At 46.0% G+C, this 27007-nt stretch overlaps 1 protein-coding gene across 1 annotated transcript; it reads right to left on the bottom strand.

Moving 5' to 3' along the window:
- Positions 1-93: 93 nt before the first annotated feature.
- Positions 94-25921, bottom strand: LRP10 (LDL receptor related protein 10). The gene is made up of 7 exons (XM_083380248.1): positions 25537-25921; positions 18686-18724; positions 17020-17152; positions 12306-12490; positions 10063-10918; positions 8899-9028; positions 94-5195 (listed from the first exon to the last, which is right to left on the bottom strand). Exons 1-7 carry the CDS (start codon positions 25607-25609, stop codon positions 4641-4643), a joined length of 1971 nt encoding a protein of 656 aa, XP_083236374.1. The 5' UTR covers positions 25610-25921; the 3' UTR covers positions 94-4640.
- Positions 25922-27007: the final 1086 nt, after the last annotated feature.

Genomic DNA, 27007 nt, shown 5'->3' with positions numbered 1-27007 from the left:
TTAACTACCTCTGCCAGTCAAAGAAATAATAGACAATATATATATATATATATATATATATATATATATATATATATATATATATATATATATATATATATATATATATACAGTATATATATATGAATTTATACACGTTAACACAGAGACACGTGAAGAATTTGGCGAGCAAAATCGGGACATCCAGTCGATCATTAATTGGTCAGCCTCCCTCCTCAGCCCCAAAATTCTATTTTTCAGGACAATCGACTTCAATCTCGCTTCTTCCATGTTGAGTTTTACTGACATGGATCTCAGAAGCCGCCCCAAGGAACAGCACAGGCAGTCCTTAACTTACAACTGTTCATTTACTGACCGTTCAAATGTTACAATGCTACTGAAAAATGTGACTTAATGACCGGTTTTCCCACACTTACGACCTTTGCAGGATCAAAATTCAAAAGCTTGGCGCCTGGTTCCTATTTAATGACGGTTGCAGCGTCCCGGGTGTTTTTTGTGTGTGTGTGTCACGTGCTCCCCTTTGGCGGCCTTCAGCGGAGCAAAGTCCATGGGGAAGCCGGATTCTCGCTTAACGACCGTGTGACTAACAACAGTTGCAGTGATTCACTTAACAAGCATATTCCTAATTTATCAACTGTGGCAATTCGATTAATAAATCTGACAAGAAAAATCATTAACATGGGGCATTAAAATGGGCTCAGTTGTGGTCGTATGTCGAGGACTATCTGTACGGTCTGATTTTTTTAAAAATAATAATAATAATAATAATAAAGTGGTGTCTTGATTTTCATCATATTTTAGGCAAGATTTTTTTCCATGCCCTTCTGACCAGCAAAGTCAATGGGGAAGGCATGTTCTCACTTAACAACCGTGTCACTGACTTCATGACCTCAGCAAGAAAGGTCGCAAAACGGGGCAAAGCTGACTTCAACAAACGTCTCGCAGAACCACAGAGATTTTGGGTTCACAATTTTCATCGTAAGTCGAGGAACTACCTAATACCGAATTTTGTTCCTTCAAGCAAAAACACGACTAGGCCGAGGGTGCTAAAGGCCTCCGTTTTTCCGCTTCGTGGAAGGAGCGAGCTTCAATCTGCCATTCCAAAAAAAAGGTGGGGTTCATTTCTTGGAGTGGATTTGATTTCGGGGTGCTAATTTTGGGAACTTAAACCTTCCCATCGGATTAGTGGCCTTGGAGGCACAGAGGAAAAAAAAACACATATTAATTTCCCAATGACAAAATGGATCGGAAAGAGATGGCGGTATGTTTTGCATGTTCCTGTCAGAAGCAAAATAGATTATTGATCGCTATTTTGCCTAGCTCATCAGAGGTACTCCCTGACTTATAACTGTTCATTTAGTGACCATTCAAAGTCACAACAGCACTTAAAAAAGGGACTTAGGGCCATTTTTCACACTTACGACCGTTGCAGCATCCCCAGGGTCACGTGATTGACAATTGATTCATACTTATGATGGTTGTAGTGCCCTGGGGTGACATGATCCCCTTTTGCAACCTTCCGACAAGCAAAATCAATGGGGAAAGCTGGATTCACTTAACAGCCGTGTTCCTAACTTCACAATGAGTGATTCACTTAACAACTGGGGCACGGAAGGTCGTAAAATGGGGCAAAAGTCACTTCATAAATTTCTCACTTAGCAACATAAATTTTGGGCTCAATTGTGGCCGTAAGTCGAGGACCAAATTGAGTCCAAAGTTTATGTTGCTAAGTGAGAAAAAATTTAAGTGGGTTCTGTCTCCTTTGACGACTTTTCTTGCCCCGGTTGTTAAGTGACTCGCTGCCGTTGTGAAGTTAGTAAGGTGGTTGTTAATATCCTATGTCTCTCTTCCTCTCTCAAAAATTTCTACCCATTTTGGGAGAAATTACGGTACAATTTACCATTTCCAATTTGTCTCGCGACGTATGTTCAGCTTTATTTGCATTCTGTGGGCTTTGTAAAAATAAAGGTAAATAAACTCACTGGGCAGAGATTCAGCACAGATTTTATGGTGGGTTTTTTTCCCCCTTCTTGCCTAAAATACGATTAAAATTGAGACACGGCTTTAGTATTATTATTTTTTAAAAATCAGACCGTACAGGTAATTCTCGATTTACGGCCCCAGCTGAGCCCAAAATTTAGGTGGCTAAGTGAGAAATTTGTTAAGTGAGCATTTTACGATTTTTCCCGCCATATTTGCGAACTGAATTTCCGCAGTTGTTAAATTGGGAACACGGCTGTGAAGTGAATCCAGTTCCCACGTTGATTTTGCCTGTCAGAACGTCGCAAAAAGGGATCACGCAATCCTGGGACACTGCAGCCGTCATCAATGTGAGTCAGTAGTCAAGTGCCTGAATTTTGATCCCTGTGGGGATGCTGCAATGGTCATAAGTGTGAAAACGGTCATAAGTCACTTTTTCAGTGCCATTGTAACTTTCAACGGCCGCTAAGTGAAATGTTTTAATTCGAGGACTACGTGTATTTTGAATAACCGAGTTGAATCCAGTCAGTATCGGGGTAAACAAAGCTGAGATTTTGTTTTTTAAGTCTAATTTGTTAACATGGATTTCAGTGGATTTAATCTAAACCAGGGGTAGGCAACCTTGGTTCTTTCATGACTCGTGGACTTCAACTCCCAGAATTCCTGAGCCAGCCATGCTGGCTCAGGAATTCTGGGAGTTGAAGTCCACGAGTCATGAAAGAGCCAAGGTTACCTACCCTTGACCTAAACCATGATCCAAATGTTGGATACAAGTAGTTCTCGACTTACATCAGTTCATTTAGTGACAGTTCAAAGTGACTTATGACCGTTTTTCATACTTACGACCGCTGTAGCATCCCCGCAGTCATGGGATCAAACTTCAGAGGCTTGACAACTGACTCATATTTATGACGGTCGCAGTGCCCCAGGGTCATGTGATCACCCCTTTTGCGACCTTCTGACAAGCAAAGTCAATGGGGGAAGCCGGATTCACTTAACGACCGTGTGACTCACAGAACAGCTGGGGTGAGAAAGGTCGTAAAATGGGGCAAAATTCACTTTAACAAATGTCTCGCTTCACAACATAAATTTTGGGCTCCAATTGTTGTCGTAAGTCAAGGACTACCTGTGTTCTCCTGCAACAGACCACTTCATCCCTTGTAAGTCGTACGCTAGCTTTGTTTTGGAGAATTCTGGATTTGAAATACAGAAAAATAAATGGAAAAAACCTTCATTGGAGTGAAAGAAGCCATTAACCTCATTTAAGAACACTTTTAAGAATTTAAGATCATTTTTGTAAAAGCTGAAGGCAAAAATAACCTTGAGTTTTGATTTAAGCCTTCCCTTTTCACGACAGACTAAATCATGTTTATTTCAGTGCAGCTGGGAGTATATTTACCTATTTATCCATTTAAGTAGTGTTTCTCCACCTTAGCAATTTTTAAGACATATAAACTTCAACTCCCAGAATTCCCTAGCCAGGCTAGGGAATTCTGGGAATTGAAGTCCGTACATTTTAAAAGTTGATAAAATTGAGAAGCACTGCCTTAAAGGAAATAATCAGCAATTCACACCACTAAATTTGTAACTGATCACTGCTCTTAAAAATATTCCTTTTATCCTTCATACAAAATCTTGCTTATTTACAGCTATTTGGACATTCCATGTGCAAAATTTCTTTTCTTTTTTCCTATTGGCTGTGCTTTTAAAAAATAATTTACTTACAAAAGCTTTATCAACAAAAGATTCCAAGTATTAACCTTTCTTTCTTTTTTCTCCAACACTTTTTGGATTTTGCTTGTTTTTGTAAACCTTGGATTCGCTTCCCACGGAACGCAAACAGAAAGATTGACTAGCCAAAAAAGGTTGCACCCTAAAACGTGATTTGCAAAAAAAAGAAGAAGTTCTGCTGGAGTTATATTTTTTTCCAGCTTTCCATAAATTCACAAAAATAAATCTTCAGTTGCGATACAAGATGGACGACTTGGAAGTGTCTAATCACCACCAACTGCTTTTAGTGGGGGGTGGGGGGGAAATCAAATTACTGCTCTGAGAGAAACTGCCTTAATGTTGCTAAAGATTATTCTGGATTTTATCTTTGCTTCCTTCATTTTTTTCATTTCAAGCAAATGGCTTCAGTGTTTCTCCAAAGAACACATTTCATTCTTTCCTCCTCTTCCTCCTCATTTTGTAAGAACAATCTTTAAAATGCCAAGCACGCACACGTACTTTGTCGACCCAAGTTCTCACTTCAGGGCCGAAGGAATCAAAAACCTCTCTAAAAAATGATCTAAGAAGTCTTTACTTGCCGACATCCCTCCTACCAATTTAAGATTTGAAGAAGCCAAGAAAACTGCCGATTTGGCGAGGCAAAGGGATTTTCTCCAACCCTCTGGGGATCAACAAAAAGCAGCGGATTTTTTTTTCCCTTATGGTCAAAACGCCGAGGAGAAGAAGAAATATTTTTTTTTTTGGAAAAACAATTTGATTTTTCTCCCCCATCTAAACGGACAGGGATTTCTCTCATTTTTGATTTGGGGAGGGGGAGGGGAGAGAAAAAAAAACTGTGGAAAGATCTGCAAGGAAAAAAAGCAGGCTTGACTGTCCGTTGTCGGTCGCTGGTGACAAATTTCCTCAAGGCCACATCCAGCAAAAACTTTTCAAGTCAGGAGAGGTTCGTCGTCAGCATCCCAGTTCTCCATGGCGGGAAGGTCCTCGAGTGGTGGATCCGTCAGGGGAACCAGGAGGACTTCGTCTTCCTCATCAGGAAAGGGAGATGGGTTGAGGGGGTCCACTCCAGCTTCCACAGAGCAGGTGGGTGCAGGGGAGAAAAGCCGGACTCGGAGGCTCCGCATGACCCCCGTGAACCGTGGAGTAGGATGTGGGACGTGAGGATCCGGCGTGGATTCGGCAGGAGTGGGCGCAATCTTAACGGGAAGAGGCGACGGTTGGTCTTCCGGACACTGGGAAGAAGCAACTCCGTCCCCACAAGATGGCTCCGCCGAGTCATCAGGAGTGGAAGATGAGTTAGAGGTGGCCGTGGCGGCCGTGGTAGAAGACGAGGGAGGGAGTAGCCCCAATCGGCGCAGGCGCCTCGTCAAACGTCGTACAAAGCGGCTTTGACGGGGACGACGCACCCCATTGCCGCCTGGAGGGCTAGCAGGATCCCGTCGCCAAAGGTGCAGGAGAGACCGCAAATTCCCCAGGACCGAATTCTGAAACGAGAACCCAGAAGAAAGTTAGATCTTCAGCTTCACAAACTCCAAGTACGCCAGCTGAAGAAGGCTGAAGTCAGGAATTGTCTGTGGAACTTGAGATAGCCCTTGACTTACAACCGTTTGTTTAGGGACCTTTTGAAGTTATAACGCCCCCTGGAAAAAAAGTGACTTATGGCAGGGCTTTTCAACCTTTTCACCCATTGTACCACTTTTACGATATGGCAACATCTGAGTACCACCAGGCGCCTAGCAAGGGGTCAAAAACTTGACCAAAAAAAAAAAAAGGAAAAAAGTGATGAAGTACAGGTAGTCCTCGACTTACAACAATTTGCTTAGTGACTGTTTGAAGTTACAATGGCACCGAAAAAAGTGCCCCCCAAGCCACAGCCGAGCAAGACACCTGCCTGCCCCGCCTGGCGGCACTCTTCCTCCTGTGTGAGGTTTTCATTGTTGTGAGCATTTCTGTTGAGGATTGGCAGTGGGGGTGGGGTGGGGGTGTTTGGTTTTTATTCCCCCCCTCTGCTGGGTGGTTGCAGTAGGTTTTGGTCACATGACCCTGGGACACTGTGACCGTCATAAATATGAATCAGGTGCCAAGCATCTGAATGTAAATCAGAAGACCCTGGAGATGCTGCAACATTCCAGCTGATCGGCGCTTTTTCTGGGCTCAGCAGAAGCGCCAAGATCAGTGCTGAGCTCCAGCTGGATCCTAGCACTGATCCTGGCGCTTCCGCTGACCCCTGACAGCCCTGCAGCTCCAGCCATCTCTCGCTCAGGCTTGTGCGGTGCTGCCACCGGTTCAGCTCCTTCCCCTCCTCCGCTACCACTTTTCTAGGATGGCCGCATACCACCTGCCAGGTGCCAACGTACCACAGGTGGTACCCGTACCACTGGTTGAAAAGCCCTGACTTATGGCTCTTTTTCACACTTACAACTGTTGCTTTATCCTTACGATCACGTGTTCAAAATCCAGACGCTTGGCAACTGCCTCGTAGTTATGACGGTCGCAGCGTCCCGGGGTCAGGTGACACCCTTTTGCGGCCTTCTGACAAGCGAAGTCAAGGGGGAAGTCAAGTTCATTTAACCACCGTGTTACTAACTTAACATCTGCAGTGATTCGCTTCACAAATGTGGCAAGAAAGGTCCCAAAATGGGACAAAGTTCTCTTTACTGTCTCACTTAGCAACAGAAATTTTAGGGCCAACTGTGGTCGTAAATCAAGGATTAGCTGTACTCCTATTTCGAAAGGGCCTACAGAAGAGCATAAAAAAGAAGTAGTAGATCTTAATTATTATTATTTTTTTACTTTTTAAGACGAGAGAAATGTAAAAGTGTCGGGATGGCCCGTCTGAGGAAAATAAGATTGAAATACTTAAATGTAATTAAACTTGAGAAAATTTTAATCCAGTAAGAATGTTTTGAACATTGTAGGGGAAACAAATTTAAATAAGAATTGTAAACAGGATTTTACAATGACGAGGCAAGCAAGATGACCGGATTGAAAAGAAGCGCGATATTGGTGTGATTATTATTATTTGTAGAAATTTTAGAAAAATCTTTACATTTAATGGTTACTTATCAAAATGATAAGAATTGTATCAATTCAAGGGTTGGCAAAGAGAAAATTATTGGAAGAAGAGAAAACCAAGCAAAGCTATTATGTGGACTTTTGGAATATAGAAACTGATTGTTAGTGATTACTTTGCAAATATAAGCCCAGACAATCCGCTGTTTACCAAATATTAAGGTGTTTATGTTAAAAAATTCAATAAAATATATTGTCAAGCCCTTCGGGCTCGACAACACAAGGGGACACGGGGGAGCACGACGAGCAGCGGCTGGGAGGAGCCTCGGGCGGCCGCGCAAGACACACGGCCGCCCCATCAGCTGTGCAGCGGCCGGGAGGAGCCTCGGGCGGCCGTGCGAGACACACGCCCGCCCCATCAGCTGTGCAGTGTCTGGGAAGGGCCACGGGCGGCCGCGCGGGACACACGGCTGCAGCCTCACGAAACGGGTGGACGCATGGCGGCGGTGCCAACGGAGCCGCCAGAGGCGCGTTTCAGCGGCTTGCATGGCGTTTCAGCGGCTTGCATGGCGGCGGCAGCGCAGGGCGCTCTACAGCCGCGCTGGGACAATGGGGGCTGCCAAGGGCCTGCGGTTGTGGTGCGGGGTGTTAGGATGGTGGAGGGGAGCACGTCTGGGTCCTTGGGGCACGGGAATAGGGGGTGCTGGGCGTATACCTACCTCCACACTGTATGGACCTCGGCGCCAGGGGAGGAAGCAGGGTGTGGGAAGACAGGTAAGGGGGGTGGGGTTTTACGCGGCTCGGGTGGATGCTGGTCTGCGCAGGGGACGGGTGGGGCTAATGGGTGGGGCTGATGCCCAATCTCAGGCAAAGTTTAAAAGGCGCGTTGGGGGTGAGTAACTCCCAACGCTGACTTTGTATTTGCATGGAATCTACTCAGTAAAGAACTTCTTGCAGTCAACCGTGCCACGTCGTCTTTCTTCTGGCTGTGTTTTCCGGCATGGACGTTTGTTGACAGATATAGTTTTTTAAAAAGTATACACCCATCTTGCCATCCACCGCTCAAGCATTCTTATCTTCTGTTGCTCTACAAAGCTCTTGAGATGTTGTTCTTCAACCTTCACCTTTTGATCTTTCTTAATTAAAGGACCACTTTACAGTTGCTCTCCTGGTTGGTCAAATCAAGTAGTGGCTTTCTGACCATGGGTCTGGAATCCCTACAGTCGTCTCTTTTTCCCCCCAGAATAATATACAAGTAGTCCTTGACTTATTACTGTAATTCAGCCCAGAATTATGGTGGGTTTTAAATGGGTCTCCTTTGTGGCAGCCTTTCAAATAATGGAATACTCCTATCGTGTCCCCCACCCAATTCCTGCAACCATTCTTCGTATGTTTTTGTCTTTACTCATCTTAGTTGCTATTGTCTGCATTTTTTTTCCAAAGTCTCAACATCTTTTTTTGTAACGGGGTGACTGAAACTGGATGCAGGATTCCAGGTGTGGCCTTACTAAGAATTTACAAAGCGGTACTAATACCTCATGTGATTTTGATTCTATGCCTCTGTTTATACAACCAAGGATTGTGTTAGCTTTTTTGGCTGCTGCCGCACATGGCTGGCTCATGTTTAAGCGATCATCCACTAGGACTCCGAGGTCCCTCTCATTAAATAAATTCATTTGACCCAATGGGTGGTTTTCCAAAAACTAGAAGTAAATGTACAAAAGAAGAAAAAAAAAGGTCAAAAATCAAAAATAATGTGACTGCAAGAGACCTTGAAAACAGCTGTAAACATGAGCCAGTAGCCAAGCACCCAAAATGTGTGTGACCACAGAGTGATGGTGGGGGAGTGGGAACATCTTAAGTACTTTTTTGGGTAGGGTATTGGTCACAATGTGACCGGTCGTTAAGCGAGGACTATCTGTATATCTTGCTTCTCAGAAATAACGATAGGAAAGTAAGGAAAGAGGATGAGGATGGAACTGATGCTCTTCCGAGATTGATCTTGAGCAGAGTCTCCAAACTTGGCCACTTTAAGACTTGTGGACTTCAATTTCCAGAATACCTAGCCTCGCTTGCTAAGAATTCTGGGAGTTGAAGTCCACAAGTCTTAAAGTGGGCAGGTTTGGAGATCTCTGGTCTTGAGGAACATACGTGAAGAGTGTAGGGCTCACTTACCTGACTTGGGTGCTCAATCGGGAACCCTTCTACTGGAGGAATCACCCCACGAGCGATGAGCTGGCCGTAAGATGGTGGAGCCTGGCGCTGAATCAACTGGGCCTCCATCCGGGACATAGGTGCCAAGACTCTAAAAAAAGGAGGATTCGAAGAAATTTAATCCTTGCCCTACTCTTAGGAGCGTAACCTTGATTTCCCATCACTTATCCTCCTTGTTTTCTTAACAAGTCTTTATCAACTTGATAAACTTGGGAAACTCTGAAAAATGTGATCCTAAAAGCCCAGTCCAGCACAATACCACTGAAAAAGAAAAACAAGAAATTCAAGAAGAAACCAGCATGGCTGCACAAAGACCTCTCTGACAAACTGAAAGACAATCAGGACAAGTACAAAAAATGGAAAGAGGGACACTTGACTAAGGCTGATTATCAGCAGACAGCCGGAGCACGCAAAGATGAAGTCAGGAAAGCAAAGGCTCAGAATGAACGAAGACTTGCAACAAAAGTCAAAGATAAAAAAGTTTCTTTCAATATATTAATAACGCAAAAAGTCAAGGAAACAGTAGATCCACTAAAAAGTGAAGAGGGTAAGGAAGTAACAGGCAGTAGGGAGAAACTGGGCATCCTCCAGTTGTGTGGACTTCAACTCCCAGAATTCCATAGGCATCACGGCCAATGCTAAGGAATGTGTTCACTTTCCTGGTGGATAGCTGAGTTGGGCGAATCTCCTCAAAAGCCTATTTTTTTCATCTACTCAGTTTCTCCCAGAATGAGGAGTCCCTCTTCAGTCCCTGGGTTCTTCATTCCCACTGGGCTGGTATGCTCAAATTTTTAAATCTTGGAAGACTTTTAATGTCTAAAGCAGCCTTAAGATGCATGAATTCCCCAGCAGACTTGGGGAAGGAGAAATTCTGGGAGTTGAAGTCCACCCTTCTTAAAGCTGCCGAGATTGGGAAATATGAAACACGGCCCTGGGGGTCACCAATGATCCCCTGGGCACCGCTCCACTGATTCAACTCATTGCCCCATTGGTCCACTCAACACAGGCCCTACCTCTTCATATTGGCCCCTTTAGCGCGTCAACTCTATTCCTGTCCCCCTTTCCAGCCACCACACCTCCAAAATCCCATCGTTCTTCCTTGACTTCCCCCAATTGGCCCCTCACCCAAATTCATGGCTCCGGAGCGCGTACAGACGGCACGTGCAGCCCAGTGCGATGACCAGAAGGAGACCGCACACCAGGCTGCCGATGACGGCCGCCGTCACCACCTTGCGGGGCAGGATGTAGGAGCAGTCCGCTTCATCGGAAGTATCGACACAGTCCGCCTGCCCGTCACACACCCAGCTCTCGTAGATGCAGCGGCCATCTCTACATCGGAAGTTCCCTGGCTGGCAGGTGTAACAACGGCGTTCGTCTGCGGCGTCGGCACAAAACGTTTGGTAGTTGCAGCGGTCGGCGGGACCGTAGCAGACAGCACCTCCGATGCCTCGTCCACCGCAAGGATACTGCCCCGGTGGGCAGCCGTGGCAACCATCCTCGTCAGCGCCGTTGGCACAGTCCCAATTTCCGTCACAGCGCTCGGCGGTGGTGTAGCATGTGGCACCCTCACCACTGTCTCCTCCGCAGGGGAAGTCCCACGGCACGCAAAAGCCTTGCACGTGGTATGTGGCGTTGAAGCCCCGTCCTTCTGTTCCGGGCACCGCCTGGTACACGACCCATGCCTGGCTGGATGGGGAATCCACCAACACAATCTTGTTGTTGCTGGTATAATCCAAGTTGCGCAGCAGGCGAGGGCGGAGCGGGGCGTTGGGCGACCCGTCGTACACCCGTAAGGAGTCGCCGACATCTAAGTTAAGGACTGTGAAGCGAATGGTGAGGGGGCGGCTGTCATGGGCATCCAGCACCCACTGGCAATGGGCAGCTCCCAGGTGCGAGTCCGAGCCGAAGGCTGGGGAATAAATCACCCCGTAGAAGTCATCCAAGGTGCGGTTGCATGACACAACAGGCTGTGTTTTAGATTCTGAAGCAGAGAGAGAGGGAAACGACAAGAAACAAAAATGACACCATTTTTATTACGTAGCAGGAGACCCAGGAAATAACTTCCTTCTCTGCAACCTGTGTCTAGAATTCCTCTCTAGAGATACTAGCAGCATCATGAATCTTAACACAGTGGTACCTTGGTATAGGCAGTCCTCAACATACAACCACAACTGAGGCCAAAATTGCTGTTGCCAAGCAACAATGAGAAAACGATCAGCTAGTTAGTTAAATAGTGTGCTTTGGACCTATTCTATGCGTGGTATTTATGTGGTGCCTGGTTGTGTGTGGCTTTTTAGTTGTTTATTGGGGTATTGATGGCCAGCTATTGTCCTTGGATGTTGTATCCTTGGGGGCCAAGTCCTCGGCTCCGAAGTACTTGATAAGCTGGTGGTAAATCAGCACTCCTGTTGACCAACAAAGGACCCCGTTTCCCAGGTTTCAAAAATTTCCCTGGCTGTTTGTGTCCCTACTTGGCCAACAATCTTAGTAGCTGCAGAATTGAATGTATGTAAATTGACTGTACAAAACCTGACTGAACCAGATTGGATCCTGCAACACTATCCTGGGACATGTATATTTGCCTTCATTTGTGAGTTGGCTAGATAACCCAGTGACTTATACAGAAAATTGGTAGGATTGAGAATCACAGTGGCATTAAAGGAAAACCATTTTGCAGGAAGTCCTCAACTTACAACCATCCGTTTAGCAACCATTCAAAATGACAATTTTATTGAAAAAAGGGACTTGCAACTCCTCCTCGCACTTATGACCATCAAGCATCCCCAATGGTCACATGATCAAAATTCAGCTGTTTGGCAACGGGCACGTATCTGCGACAGTTGCAGCGTCCCAGGTTACGTGATCGCTATTTTGCGACCTTGCCAACCAGTTTCTGACCAGCAAAGTCAATGATGAAAGCCAGATTCGCTTAACAACCATGCAATTCACTTAACAACTGCACCGATTTGCTCAGCAACCATGACAAAAAAAAAGCAGCTCATCAAATCAGGGACGAATTGCTTATCAACCGCCTTGCTTAGCAGCAGAAATTCTGCTCCCAATTGTGGCCGTAAGTGGAGGACTACTTTATTATAATCTAGTCCAGGGGTCTTTAAACTTGGACCCGTTATGACTTCTGGACTTCAACTCTCAGAATTCCTCATCCAGCGTACCTGAGGAATTCTGGGAGTTGAAGTCCACAAGCAGGGGTCTTCAAACTTGGCCCTTTTATGACGTGTGGACTTCAACTCCCAGAATTCCTCAGGAATTCTGGGAGTTGAAGTCCACACTTCATAAAAGGCCCAAATTTGAAGACCCCTGATCTAGTCTCAGATTATAGAATTGGGGGCCCCACAGTCTGGCCTTACCTCTTTCATATTTCAGCTGAAATCCGTTCCTCGCCCAAAATTTCCAGCTGTAAGTCAGGGTCACGTTGCCTCCTTTTATTCGAATGGGTTCCGGTGCTGTGTAACCGCACATTTTCCTGGATGGCTGATTGGCCGCACGGATGATCAGCATTTCCGACCCGCAGGAAAGGAAGAACTGCTGGAACCTGTGGAACAAAATGAAAAGACCCCAGACCCAAATTGGATTTGTCTTGCTATGTGGAAGTCCTGGAGAGGTGTTTATGAAAGTACCAGGAGGCTGAAAATGGAACATGTGTAGCAAAATGCTGAATCACAGAGTTGAAAGGGACCCTGGAGGTCTTCTAGTCCAAGCCCCTGCTCCGGCGGGAGACCCTGTAACATTTCAGAAAAATGTTTAACTGTACCCTTGATCTGAAACCTTCCCAGACAAGCACAGAATATCAGAGTTCAGAATCACGGAGTTGGAAGGGACTTTGGAGGTCTTCTAGTCCAGAGACACCTGTCTTCTAGAGATGACACCAAGCTGGCTGGAATAGACAGGCTTAAGATACAGGAGGATCTGGACAGAGTTGAATATTGGGCGCTATCTAACAAAATGAAATTCAACGGTGAAAAAAGTAAGGTTCTACATTTAGGCAAGAAAAACCAAATGCACAGATATAGTACTGTTTTCCTACGAAAATAAGACCGGGTCTTATTTTTTTGCCTCCAAAAGAGGCACCAGGTCTTATTTTCAGGGTAGGCCTCACCTCCGACACTGACACTCACCCAGCCGGTCCACTTCTTCTGGGGCCAAAGTTCTGCAGCTGCATTTGGGCCTGCGTTTTGCAGTCAGGCCTTTCCAGAAGGCCTAAGCAGTTGAGTACCGAGCTATGGATTCAATCCATAGCTCAGTCCTCAGCTGCAGATCTCTTGAAGAACCAAGCTATGGATTGAACCCATAGCTCGGTTCTTGGCTGCACAGGCCTTCTGGAAAGACCTGTGACTGAGAAATGCAGGCCTGAATGTAGAAGAGGCCTCAGAAGAAGAAGTGGGCCAGTGAGGGGAGGCCTGGCTCCAAGATAAGTGGGAGCAGATCTACACACCCCCACACCTGCCCTAGCTTGATTTTTAGGTGTGTGTCTCGCCCCAAAACTAGGGCTTATTTATGGGATAGGGCTCATATTAGGCCCACTCCCAAAAATCAAGCTAGGGCTTATTGTTTCGGTGTAGGCCTTACTTTCGGGAAAACACAGTATTGGTCAGGGGTAGGCAACCTCGGCTGTCTTATGACTCATAGACTTCAACTACCAGAATTCCTGAGTTAGGAATTCTGGGAGTTGAAGTCCATGAGTCATAAAAGAGCCGAGGTTGCCTACCCCTGGTATAGGTGGTACCTTGCTCAATAGAAGCAACTTTGCAAGGGATCTCGGAGTCCTAGTGGACAATCCCTTAAACAGGAGTCAGCCATGTGTGGCAGTTGCCAAAAAAGCCAACACAGAGATAGGCTGCATTAACAGAGGGATAGAATCAAGATCACATGAAGTGTTAATACCACTTTACAAGGCCTTCGTAAGGCCACACTTGGAACACTGCATCCAGTTTTGGTCACCACGATGTAAATAAGATGTTGAGACTCTAGAAAAGAGTGCAAAGAAGAGCAACAAAGACGATCAGGGGTATGGAAGCTAAAGCGTATAAGAAACGGTTGCTGGAATTGGGTGTGTCTCGTTTAATGAAGAGAAGGACGAGGGGGGGACGTTATAGCAGTCTTCCAACATCTCAGGGGCTGCCCCAAAGAAGAGGGAGTCAAGCTATTCTCCAAAGCACCCGAAGGCAGGACAAGAAGCAACGGATGGAAACAAATCAAAGAGAGAAGCAACCTAGAACTAAGGAGAAATTTCCTGACAGTTAGAACTGTCAGAAGCTGCAAATGCTCCAACACTGGAAGTTTTTAAGAAGAGACTGGACAGCTATTTGTCTGAAATGGTATAGTGTTTCCTGCCTGAGCAGGGGGTTGGACTAGATGACCTCAAAGGTCCCTTCCAACTACTACTACTTCTTCTTCCTCTTCTTCTTATCATCACCATCACCACCACCATCATCATCATCATCATCATCATCATCATCATCATCATCATCATTATTATTATTATTATTATTATTATTATTATTATTATTATTATTATCCTCCTGCTCAAGCAGGAGACCCTCTGCCATTTCAGACAAATGGCTGTCCAAACTCTTCTTAAAGTTGTGGAGCACCCACAACTTCTGGTGGCAAGCTGTTCCACTGGTTAATTGTTCTGACTGTCAGGAAAAGTTTTCTAGCTTGTTTCCCTTTCCAACAGTTGCTTCTTTCAATTAAATAATTCTTTTTATCACTGAGGAGAAAAACTTTCCTTGTGACGACCACCTTTTGAGGAATATTAGGGCAAAGTAAAGCTTTGTTTGCCTTAAAAAAAAGTGAAATGGGGGGGGGGAAAGACCCAAATACGGGTCGTCCTTGGGGCCTACATTTGGGCCCAGTTGAGACCCAAAATTTCTGTCGCTAAGCGAGGCAGTTTTTCAGCGAGTTGCGTCTCATTTTAGGACCTTTCCTGCTGCAGTTGTTAAGCAAATCACTGCAGTTCTTAAAGTGAATCAGCAGGTTGTTAAGCAAATCTGGCTTCCTCCTTTGATTTTGTTTGTTGGAAGCCGGATTTGAAGGTTGCAAGTGGTGATCACATGAGCCCTGGATGCTAAACTCTCATAAGTGCATGCCAGTTGCCAAGTGCCCAAATTTTAGTCAGGAGACCACTGGGATGCTGCAAAGGATGTGAATGTGGACACTGGACTCAGTCCACTTTTTCCAGTCCCGCTGTTAACTTCCAACGGTCCCTAAACAAATGACTGTGTGTTGTTACAGTAAATGGCTACACTTCCATATATAATTAACTAAAGCACATCTTATGCAACCGTCTTCGTATAGGTGTGTTTGTACTCATTTCTAGTACACTTATATTATTACCCTGTTTTTTAAAACTTGCTATATATTTTTAATTATGTACACATTGTTGGGTTTAATACCTTCTGGTGTGTTTTTATTTTTGTGTTATTTTTTTCAAATGCAATGAACACTATTTTTTTTTTTTAAATTTTTTTGTAAGCCTTGGCGTTACATGGATGATGTGGGGATTTGAGGATATGTCTGACGGGGGCAGGTCGAAGAAAGTTGAGTTGCTCAAGAAAAGCAGATTTGAAGAGACGCTATTGCTGTGATTAAATATCTACAGGGAAATCCCAAAAGTATTTTTTATGGATAGATAGATATGTCTATCTATCTATCTATCTATCTATCTATCTATCTATCTATCTATCTCTATATCTATCTATCTATCTATCTATCTATCTATCTATCTATCTATCTATCATCGATAGATAGATATAGAGATAGATATATATAGACAGATATAGACAGTGCTTTTTTTGTAAAAGAAAAAGGTGCCGGAACTCACATACATCATACAACCTGCCTTGCCTACCCTACAAGGTTCCATCCAAAAAAGGTGCCGGAACTCCGTTCTGAGCGTTCTATGAGAAAAAAAGCCCTGGTCGTGATTAAATATCTACAGGGAAATCCTAAAAGTATTTTTATGGATAGATAGATATGTATATCTATCTATCATCTATCTATCTATCTATCTATCTATCTATCTATCTATCTATCTATCTATCTATCTATCATCTATCTATATCTATCTATCGATTGATCGATCGATCGATCTAGAGATAAATATATATATAGACAGATATAGAGATATATAAATACAGATATAGATTGATATATAGATATATATAGATACATTTAATCCTTGAGTCCAAATTTTCTGCTGCTAAGGCAATTAGTGTTATGTGAGTTTTGCTCCATTTTACAACCTTTCTTACCATAGTTGTTAAGTGAATCACTGCACTTGCTAAGTTAGTAACACGGTTGTTAAGTGAATCTGGCTTCCGCATTGACTTTGCTTGTCAGAAGGTTGCAAAAGGGGATCACGTCACTCAGGGAGACATGCCAACCATCATAAGTATGAGTTCAGTTGCCAAGCATCTGAATTTTGAATTTTATACGACTACGGGGATGCTGCAACGGTCGTAAGTGTGAAAAATGGTCCTAAGTCATTTTTTTAAGTGCCGTTATAACGTGGAATGGTCACTAAATGAATGGTTGTAAGTCAGGGACTATCCGTAAACTGGGACCAGAAATAACTGATAGAAGTTCCAAGTGTCCAAACCTAGTTTAAATATAATTTAAACTTTCTATGGATATTGGGTGTTTTTCCATCTCTGGAGTCTTATTACGAAAAGGCTGGACGGTCATCTCGCCTAGATGGTTTAATAGGCTTGAACAGAGGGTTGGACTAGATGAGCTTTGCGGTTCCCTCCAACTCCAGCAGTGTCATTATTGAAAGGACCCTCCCCCAAAATAAACATCTGCAATGCTTGCCAAGTTTTAGGCCAGTGTTTTTCAAACTTTTAAGATCTAAGGCAGGGGTCTTCAAGCTTGGCCCTTTTATGACTTCTGGACTTCAACTCCCAGAATTCCTCAGACGGCCACGATAGTTGAGGAATTCTGGAAGTTGTAGTCCACACTTCTTAAAGTTGCAGAGTGGAAAAACAACAACACCCCTCTGCTTCAGGTCCTGTAATATTAATTGTAGGCTGTCTTACAGCAAATTCACATAGAGTTGCTCACCCGATATAAATGATATCGTCCGGGCCACCCACAATCACCCAAGTACAGCTGCTGGAAGTCATCACCCGGGAGGAAGGGCTAAGGATTTGGCCTTGCGGTTCTCTTCGGACATCGGGATAACCTGAACAAACAGCTGCCGAAGTGAAGAAAGAAAGTCAGCAGAAGGATGCACCCTCTGTATTTTTCTAGCTCTTTGGCCACCCCCAGATTCTCCTCATTTTGCCACTTTCTAATCCAGGAGTCCTCAAACTTGGCCCTTTGATGACTTGTGGACTTCAACTCCCAGAATCCCTCAGCCAGGCACGCGGGCTGAGGAATTCTGGGAGTTGAAGTCCACAAGTCATCAAAGGGCCACGTCTAAAGAACCCTGTTCTAATCTTTGTCCCCAAAAGGAGTGGTATTGTGGAAATCCAGTCTGGGTTTTTTTAATCGCAGCCGCTTTAACAAGTGCGCACTTTAACACCCTGGCTGGGGAATTCTGGGAACTGAAATTCGCAAGTCTTAAAAGTTGCTGAGGAAGGTTCCAGTAACTTCCTGAAGTTACAACACATCCTTACTTCAAAAAAACAGGACATTTTGCACATGGGATGTCCAAACAGCTATAAATAAGCAGTATTTTGTATGAAGGATAAAAGGAATATTTTTAAGAGCAGTGATCAGTTACAAATTTAGTGGTGTTAATTACTGATTATTTCCTTTATGGCAGTGCTTCTCAACTTTATCAGCTTTTAAAATGTGTGGACTTCCAATTCCCAGAATTCCCCAGCCACCATGCTGGCTAGGGAATTCTGGGAGTTGAAGTCCACATATCTTAAAAGTTGCTGAGGTGGAGAAGCACTACTTAAATGGACAAATAGGAGGCAAATATGCACCCAGCTACACTGAACTACACATGATTTAGTCTGTCGTGAAAAGGAAAGGCTTAAATCAAAAATCAAGGTTATTTTTGCCTTCAGCTTTTACAAAAATGTTCTTAAATTCTTAAAAGTGTTCTCGCCTTGAAGAGGGGTGGACTTCAATTTCCAGAATTCCCCAGCCAGCATGGCTGGCTAAGGAATTCTGGGAACTGAAGTCCACAATCAATTCCCGGAATTATAACGCTTCCTTGCTTTAAAAGAAAGCGCTGGCTTCTCTTTGTCTTGCTTGTTGTTGCAATCTCTTGGAATGGATTGAGAGAAAATATAAGTGTGGAAAAAAATAACCGGTCTCTTCTTGGTTTATTTTCCTCTCTGTCTCCCCAAGGTCGTAAAAAGAGACACTGCAACCGTCATAAAGATGAACCAGTTGCAAAAGTGTCCGAATTTTGATCTGGTGACCATGGGGGATGCTACAACGATCACAAATGTGAAAAAAACGGCCATAAGCCCCCCTTTTTCAGTGCCGCTCTAACTTCAAACGGCCACTAAATGAATTGTTGTAAGTCGAGGACTACTTTAGAAAATGCACTTTCTCTGGGACAGTTCCTTGCTGTCAAAAATGACAAAAACCCAGCAGGATTTTGGCAAGGGAGGGTGGGGCCTCCCCGTTGCTCTCTTTTATTTTTAATTGATTTTATTGTAATCCTTTTCTTTCGTTGTTGTGTGCCTCCCGGAGTTCGGAGGCAGCATATAAATTTCATCAATTATTATTACTCACCTGGCCCCCTCCTTACTACGGTCTTACTCACCTGTACGTGAGGGGTTACTGTTCACAGCCTGAATGACACCTAAGAGAAAGCAAAATGAATTACATTTTAGACCAGTCTTTCTCAACCTCAGCCATGATAACTTGGGTCGATTTCAATTCCCAGAATTCCCCAGCCAGCATTCTGGAAATTGAAGTCCACCCGATTTAAAATGGCTGAGATTGACAAACACTATTCTAGAATAATCTGAGGTCAGGATTTGAGCTCGTGGTTTGACAGCACATCCCGAAAAATTTCTTTGCAGTCGTGCCAAGGCGCTTGGTCATTTTCTCTGGATTTGTTTTTCAACCAGCTAAGCCCCGCCTCCAATGGTGTGATTTCTCAGTTGCCTCCTTTCCAAATAGCCCTAAGATATTTTTCTAGTCGTTTAAAATCCCATTGCTGAAATCAGCTGGGTGAGCTCGCTTTAATCGAGATAAAATCTTTAAGGTTTGCTCTGATTCCTATTAATTCTCAGATCTGTTTATTTTCTTGGCAATAAAAGAGTGTTTACCTTTTTTTCCTCTGGTTATTCTCCCTAGTTAAAGCCAAAGCTATTGCTAAGCACATTGATTTGTGCTTTAAAATTGTAAGCCGCCCTGAGTCTTCGGAGAAGGGCGGGATATAAATGGAATTAAAATAAAATAAATAAAATAAAATAAAGCAGTCGTAGGCTGCATTAACAGAGGGATAGAATCAAGATCACGTAAAGTGTTAGTACCACTTTATAAGGGCTTAGTAAGACCACAGTGGGAATACAATATCCAATTTTGGTCACCACGGTATAAAAAGGATGTTGAGACTCTGGAAAGAGTGCAGAGAAGAGCAACAAAGATGATTAGGGGACTGGAGGCTAAAACATATGAAGAATGGTTGCTAGAACTGGGGATGTCTACTGTTATGTACTGAGCTTTTGGGAAGACCTTATCACGTGTACGCTGGAAAGCTAACGGTTCTCCAGTAACACAGATGGGACCTTCCAGTCCAGGCTGCAGTCAACTTGGCGGGAATGATGGGTTCAATCTGATTGGTTGTTCAGACTATAGGAGACTATTTAAAGACTGCATGGATACCCCTAACCCTCAGTACAGTTACAGTTATGAATAAAGAAACTATTCTTCTGTACTCATCTGCCTGGCATCTTTCCTGCTCGTCTGAACCCAAAACATAACAGTGGCGACGAAGGTGGGATCCTGCTTCGCAAAGAGCTGAAGTCACGAGGGGTCAGCTTACATGCTGGTGGGAAGAGGCATCTTCCCCCCCCCCTCTCTTTCAGCTGGCTAGTATTAATACGCTAGCGGCCACACGCTCAGAATTACCCATCTGAGCTCGTGAAGCAGGATCCAGAACGCAGGAATTGAGAAGATGCCAAAGGTCGGCAAGCTCCGAGAGTTCGACATTCGCCACCCCGAAGAGTGGCCGTCGTACCTTGGGCAGATCGAAAATTACCTACGGGCAAATCAAATTGCTGAAGAAGCTCTCAAGGCAGCAACACTGCTCTGCATATGCGGACCTGCAACGTTTGATCTAGCGGAGAGCCTATTTGCCCCCACGCCGATAGAGTCAGTATCGTTTGCTGACCTCAAGCAAAAGTTGAGTGGACATTTTAAACCGAGAATGTCTGAAATGGCGTGGAGATTCAAATTTGATCAGAGAGTGCAACGCCCAAGAGAAATGGCGTCGGAATTCATCACAGGCCTGTGCCAGGCCGCGCGTCTTTGCAAATTCTCCAACCTGGAAGAACGCCTGAGGGATCGGTTAGTATGCGGCCTTCGCGATAAAGCCCTCCAACAGAGACTATTTGCAAAACCAAGTTTAACATTGTTGGAGGCACAAGACGAAATAATGGCTGACGAAGCAGCCAGAGGCGCAGTACAAGTAGTGCAAACCACCAAACCTCTCAAAACAGAAGAATCAATCCACCACGAGGTCGCAAAATATGGCGGCGAAACCATAGTAGAGGAAGAGTCAGAGATAGACAAGCTACAGAAGCAAGCAGGAACACAAGATCGCAGACTTCAACAAAAAGAGAACAATTATAAGGCAGTTCTCTTCCCTAGATGCATGGGTTGTAGCAGCAACCATGTCCGCGCGAACTGCAGGTTCCAGATGGCCACATGTCGGGCCTGTGGAAGGACTGGACATATCACGGTCGTATGCCGAGCTCGTCAAAGAGACGGTCAACACAAGCAGCAGTCGGGGGAGCCGACAAGGAGAGGTACCGGGGCCCAGGGTCCAACCAGTGTGGGGATTTTTAAAAGCTGGAGGAGTATCTGCCGCACAGGGGCTCGTCGTCCCCTTAAATCCAAGATTAATCTTTCAATCGAATTACAAGGCATTCCATGTAAAATGGAATTAGACTCTGGCTCAGCAGTCTCAATCATTTCGCACGAGACATTTAACTATGTTTGCAGCCGCAGCAATCAATGGGTGAAATTGAGGCCCTCAAGCATTATTCTGACCGACTTTCAGACCGCCCATGTTAAAATCAAGGGGGAGGCCACCCTGTCAGTAAAATTTAAAAAGTTTCTAGGGCACCTGGACGTCGTAGTGGTAGAGGGCCAACGAACAAGTCTGATAGGACTTGACTGGTTTGAGGCATTGGGAATCCAGATAACAGGCATAAATCGAACCCAAAGTATTGACCTCAGAACTGTGTGTGAGGACTTTGCCGACGTATTCGATTCTAAGTTGGGAACTTACACAGGGCTGCCTATCTCGTTTAAATTAGACCCTAATGTAATGCCAATCGGAATAAAACCAAGAAGAGTTCCGTTTGCGTTAAAACACAAAATCGAAGCAGAAATAAATTAGTGGAACAAGGAGTGTTGCAACCTGTTGAAGGGGGGGGAATGGGAAACCCCTATCGTTACCCCACTTAAGCCAAGTGGAGAAGTTCGTATTTGCGTGGACTATAAGTGCACCCTAAACAAAGCTTTAAACCAGCATGCTTACCCGGTTCCAATAGTCAGCCATATACTCGCCTCTTTACAGGGAGGCGCCATTTTCGCTAAGCTCGATTTGGCATAGGCGTACCAGCAGCTGCCAGTAGACGAGGCCACAGCTGCGGCTCAAACTATAGTCACACATGAGGGAGATTTCAAGGTCAAACGGTTGCAGTTTGGCGTAAGCGTAGCACCTGGCATATTTCAAGAAATTATGGAAGGTGGTGTAATACTACTGGCAGAACAGCAAAGCTGTCTTTAGTCTCATTGCATGCAACCTATACACTGCACATCCGAGAAGGTCGCATTATGATTATCCTACCTTGAATGGGGTCAAACATTCAATTAAACACTGGAGGTTGGAAGTGAATCATAATCCTTAAATGTCAAGGGTGATAATGTCTGTTCCTTAAAAGGGGAAGGGGTGTTATGTACTGAGCTTTTGGGAAGACCTTATCACGTGTACGCTGGAAAGCTAACGGTTCTCCAGTAACACAGATGGGACTTTCCAGTCCAGGCTGCAGTTAACTTGGCGGGAATGATGGGTTCAATCTGATTGGTTGTTCAGATTATAGGAGACTATATAAAGACTGCATGGATACCCCTAACCCTCAGTACAGTTATAGTTATGAATAAAGCAACTATTCTTTTGTACTCATCTGCCTGGCGTCTTTCCTGCTCGTCCGAACCCGAAACATAACATCTACTTTAATAAAAAGGAAGAGTAGGGTAGACATGATAGCTATAGTCTAATATTTGAGGGGCTGCCCCAAAGAAGAGGGAGGCAAGCCATTCTCCAAAGCACCCAAAGGCAGGAGAAGAAGCAACGGATGGAAACTAGTCAAGGAGAGAAGCATCCTAGAACTAAGGAGAAATTTTCTGACACTGAGAGCAATTAATCAGTGGAAGGAGTTGTCTCCATAAGTTGTGGGTGCTCCAACACTGGAAGTTTTTAAGAAGAGACTGCACAGCCATTTGTCTGAAATGGTATAGGGTTTCCTGCCTGAGCAGGGGGTTGGACTAGATGACCTCCAAGGTCCCTTCCAACTCTGTTATTCTGTTATAGTATTATCAATTTTCCAATGCATCCTACAGCATTCAGATTTTTTGGGCTGTTTTTGCCATTTAATGCCCCATTTTTGTTAGCAGGAAAGGTTGGATTGCTGAGGAAAAAAAAATGAGAAGAAAGAGGAGGAGGAGGAGAAGAAAGTTTCATTTCGTGCCCGGACTGATCAAAGGAGTGGGAGGGCGAAAGGCAGAATCAACCCAGCCGCAGCTTCTTCAGCCAAAACAAAGTACAAAAACGGAAGCCGCTCGCTTAAGAAGCTGGCGGATCTCCGCCTTCCTGACTCCTGACCTTCGCTGCTTACAACACTGCTCTGAGATCCGGAGAAAAGGGGGGGGGAGGGGGGAAAGCAGGTTATATTTCCTCTGCAACCTGACCGTGATCCAGGAGAAGAGAGGAGGGGAGGGAAGAAAAAAGGAAAGTGAGTGGCCTCCTTGCCCCAAAGCGGATCTTCCAACGGCCAGACTGGGAAGCATGGAAAATCAAGGGCAATTGTGGAAAATGGGTTGGGTCCTGCGGGAAATGAAGGGGAACCTGTGGGAAATGAAGGGGAATTGTGGAAGATCAAGGGGGAACTGTGGGAAATGAAGGGGACCCATGGGAAATGAAGGGGAACCGTGGGAAACACAGGGCAATTATGCAAAATGAAGGGGAACTGTGGGAAATACAGGGGAATTGTGGGAAATGAAGGGGAACCGTGGGAAATCAAGGGGAACCATGGGAAATACAGGGCAATTATGGAAAATGAAGGGGAACTGTGGGAAATACAGGGGAATTGTGGGAAATGAAGGGGAACCGTGGGAAATGAAAGGGAACCGTGGGAAATACAGGGCAATTATGGAAAATGAAGGGGAACTGTGGGAAATACAGGGGAATTGTGGGGAATGAAGGGGAACCGTGGGAAATACAGGGGAACCGTGGGAAATCAAGGGGAACCATGGGAAATACAGGGCAATTATGGAAAATGAAGGGGAACTGTGGGAAATACAGGGGAATTGTGGGAAATGAAGGGGAACCGTGGGAAATGAAGGGGAACCATGGGAAATACAGGGCAATTATGGAAAATGAAGGGGAACTGTGGGAAATACAGGGGAATTGTGGGGAAGTGAAGGGGAACGGTGGGAAATGAAGGGGAACCGTGGGAAATGAAGGGGAACCATGGGAAATACAGGGCAATTATGGAAAATGAAGGGGAACTGTGGGAAATACAGGGGAATTGTGGGGAATGAAGGGGAACCGTGGGAAACACAGGGGAACCGTGGGAAATACAGGGGAACCATGGGAAATACAGGGCAATTATGGAAAATGAAGGGGAACTGTGGGAAATACAGGGGAATTGTGGGGAATGAAGGGGAACCGTGGGAAACACAGGGGAACCGTGGGAAATACAGGGGAACCGTGGGAAATACAGGGCAATTATGGAAAATGAAGGGGAACTGTGGGAAATACAGGGGAATTGTGGGGAATGAAGGGGAACCGTGGGAAACACAGGGGAACCGTGGGAAATACAGGGGAACCATGGGAAATACAGGGCAATTATGGAAAATGAAGGGGAACTGTGGGAAATACAGGGGAATTGTGGGGAATGAAGGGGAACCGTGGGAAACACAGGGGAACCGTGGGAAATACAGGGGAACCATGGGAAATACAGGGCAATTATGGAAAATGAAGGGGAACTGTGGGAAATACATGGGAATTGTGGGGAATGAAGGGGAACCGTGGGAAACACAGGGGAACCGTGGGAAATACAGGGGAACCATGGGAAATACAGGGCAATTATGGAAAATGAAGGGGAACTGTGGGAAATACATGGGAATTGTGGGGAATGAAGGGGAACCGTGGGAAACACAGGGGAACCGTGGGAAATACAGGGGAACCATGGGAAATACAGGGCAATTATGGAAAATGAAGGGGAACTGTGGGAAATACAGGGGAATTGTGGGGAATGAAGGGGAACCGTGGGAAACACAGGGGAACCGTGGGAAATACAGGGGAACCATGGGAAATACAGGGCAATTATGGAAAATGAAGGGGAACTGTGGGAAATACAGGGGAATTGTGGGGAATGAAGGGGAACCGTGGGAAACACAGGGGAACCGTGGGAAATACAGGGGAACCATGGGAAATACAGGGCAATTATGGAAAATGAAGGGGAACTGTGGGAAATACAGGGGAATTGTGGGGAATGAAGGGGAACCGTGGGAAACACAGGGGAACCGTGGGAAATACAGGGGAACCATGGGAAATACAGGGCAATTATGGAAAATGAAGGGGAACTGTGGGAAATACATGGGAATTGTGGGGAATGAAGGGGAACCGTGGGAAACACAGGGGAACCGTGGGAAATACAGGGGAACCATGGGAAATACAGGGCAATTATGGAAAATGAAGGGGAACTGTGGGAAATACATGGGAATTGTGGGGAATGAAGGGGAACCGTGGGAAACACAGGGGAACCGTGGGAAATACAGGGGAACCATGGGAAATACAGGGCAATTATGGAAAATGAAGGGGAACTGTGGGAAATACATGGGAATTGTGGGGAATGAAGGGGAACCGTGGGAAACACAGGGGAACCGTGGGAAATACAGGGGAACCATGGGAAATACAGGGCAATTATGGAAAATGAAGGGGAACTGTGGGAAATACAGGGGAATTGTGGGGAAGTGAAGGGGAACCGTGGGAAAGGAAGGGGACTTGTGGGGAATGAAGGGGAACGATGGGAAATGAAGGGGAATTACGGAAGATCAAGGGGAACTGTGGGAAACGAAGGGGAAGCGCGGGAAACGAAGGGGAAGCGTGGGAAACGCAGAGAGGGGACAGAAAGCGGGGTTCGCTCTCACCCAGGAGGAGCCCCGCAAGGACGAGGCAGGGGGGACCCTTGGTTTTCGCCCGGCGGGGCTGCTGGGAACCCATCGCCCCCCGGTTGGAGGAAGGAAGGATCGTCTCTCGCTCCCGCCGCTGGTCTTCGAGGGAGAGAGGGGGTCTCTCCGGAGGAGGAGAAGGAGAGGGCGGCTTCCCCCGCCGCCCCAAGCCCCGGCCTTCTCCGCTTCTGCCTCCGCCGGCCTTTCACTGGCCCATCGCAGCTTGCGATCGCCTTCTCCCCGAGTCCGCCGGCTGCGCTGGGCGCTGGAGGTTCGACCGGGGAGGAGGGGGGGGGAGAGGCTTCTTCGGGCTCCCCCTCCTTTCAGCGCTGTTTGGAAACTTTGTTTCCTTCTGGCCGCTTCCGGGCTTTGGCAACTTTTGTCCGTGACGCCGCCTCTTCCTCCTGCCGGGCCCATCCCGCGTTCGCGTTCACACACGCACTCAACTCCTCCCTCGATCCGGGCATCGCGGCTGCGGAAGGGAGGGAGGGAGGGAGGGGGGGGGAAGAGGAGGTTTCTTTGGTTCTCCCCCCCCTCCCACTCCCCGGCCCCGATCTGTCCTTCACTAGAATCTAAAATTCAGGGGTCTTCCAACTTGGCCCTTTGATGACTTGTGGACTTCAACTCCCAGAATTCCTCAGCCAGCCGTGCTGGCTGAGGAATTCTGGGAGTTGAAGTCCACAAGTCATCAAAGGGCCAAGTTGGAAGACCCCTGATCTAAATGAAGCCGCATCCTCCGGGGGTGGGTGGGGGGTGGAGAGGGGTGTGTGTGTGTCCCGCGTGTCGTGGGAACGGGTCTTTTTGGGTGGGTGCAGCCAGAAAGGGTCCTCTGGAGAGGGTGGAGGGGGCCGCGGCTCTCGGGGTTGAAGGAGAGGGACCCCCCCCCCGGCGGCAAGTCATACTAAGAGGGGCTTCTGATGAAGGATCGAGCCCACCGCGGGAAGGAAAGGGGAGTCCTGGCCCTTTAAAAGTGAGGCCCGAGGATGCCCGGTGGGATTGAGTTGTCGGGCAGCGCCTGGCGCCCCCTTCCGGCGCCCACGAGGTCCTGGAGTCGCCCACGAGGTCCTGGAGTTAAGTCTCGTTTTCAAAGGCAGTCATCAATTGCTTATAAAGCCGTATTTTTCAACGCTCGGGCCCTTTAAGAAGCGTGGACTTCAACTCCCAGAATTCTCCAGCCAGCAAACGCTGGCTGGAGAATTCTGGGAGTTGAAGTCCACGCTTCTTAAAGGGCCCGAGCTTGAAAAAAACAAAACAAAAAAGAAACCACCGCTGTCAATTGAACTCGGCTTTCTTCCGCCGTCTGGCTGCCCCCTAACGGTCTCCCGAGGTACTGCAGCCCCAATAGATTTCCCGCGATCGACAATGTCTGTACGGAAATTATTATTATTATTATTAATTCCATTTATATCCCGCCCTTCTCCGAAGACTCAGGGCGGCTTACAAGCTTAGC

Source organism: Vipera ursinii (genome assembly GCF_947247035.1).
Source record: "Vipera ursinii genome assembly, contig: scaffold_161, whole genome shotgun sequence".
Taxonomy (NCBI): domain Eukaryota; kingdom Metazoa; phylum Chordata; class Lepidosauria; order Squamata; family Viperidae; genus Vipera; species Vipera ursinii.
Note: the sequence above shows the minus strand (reverse complement) of the source record. Positions and strands in the feature narration are given on the sequence as shown.

What these genes read in the sequence shown, in the direction of transcription:
- LRP10 (XM_083380248.1), bottom strand. Translation starts at nt 25,609, where the DNA reads ATGGGTTCCCAGCAGCCCCGCCGGGCGAAAACCAAGGGTCCCCCCTGC. An exon ending in CCTTGCGGGGCTCCTCCTGG is followed by an intron (nt 18,725 to 25,536) that starts GTGAGAGCGAAC and finishes GCTTTCTCTTAG; the next exon opens with GTGTCATTCAGGCTGTGAAC. An exon ending in GACGATATCATTTATATCGG is followed by an intron (nt 12,491 to 17,019) that starts GTGAGCAACTCT and finishes TTTGTTCCACAG; the next exon opens with GTTCCAGCAGTTCTTCCTTT.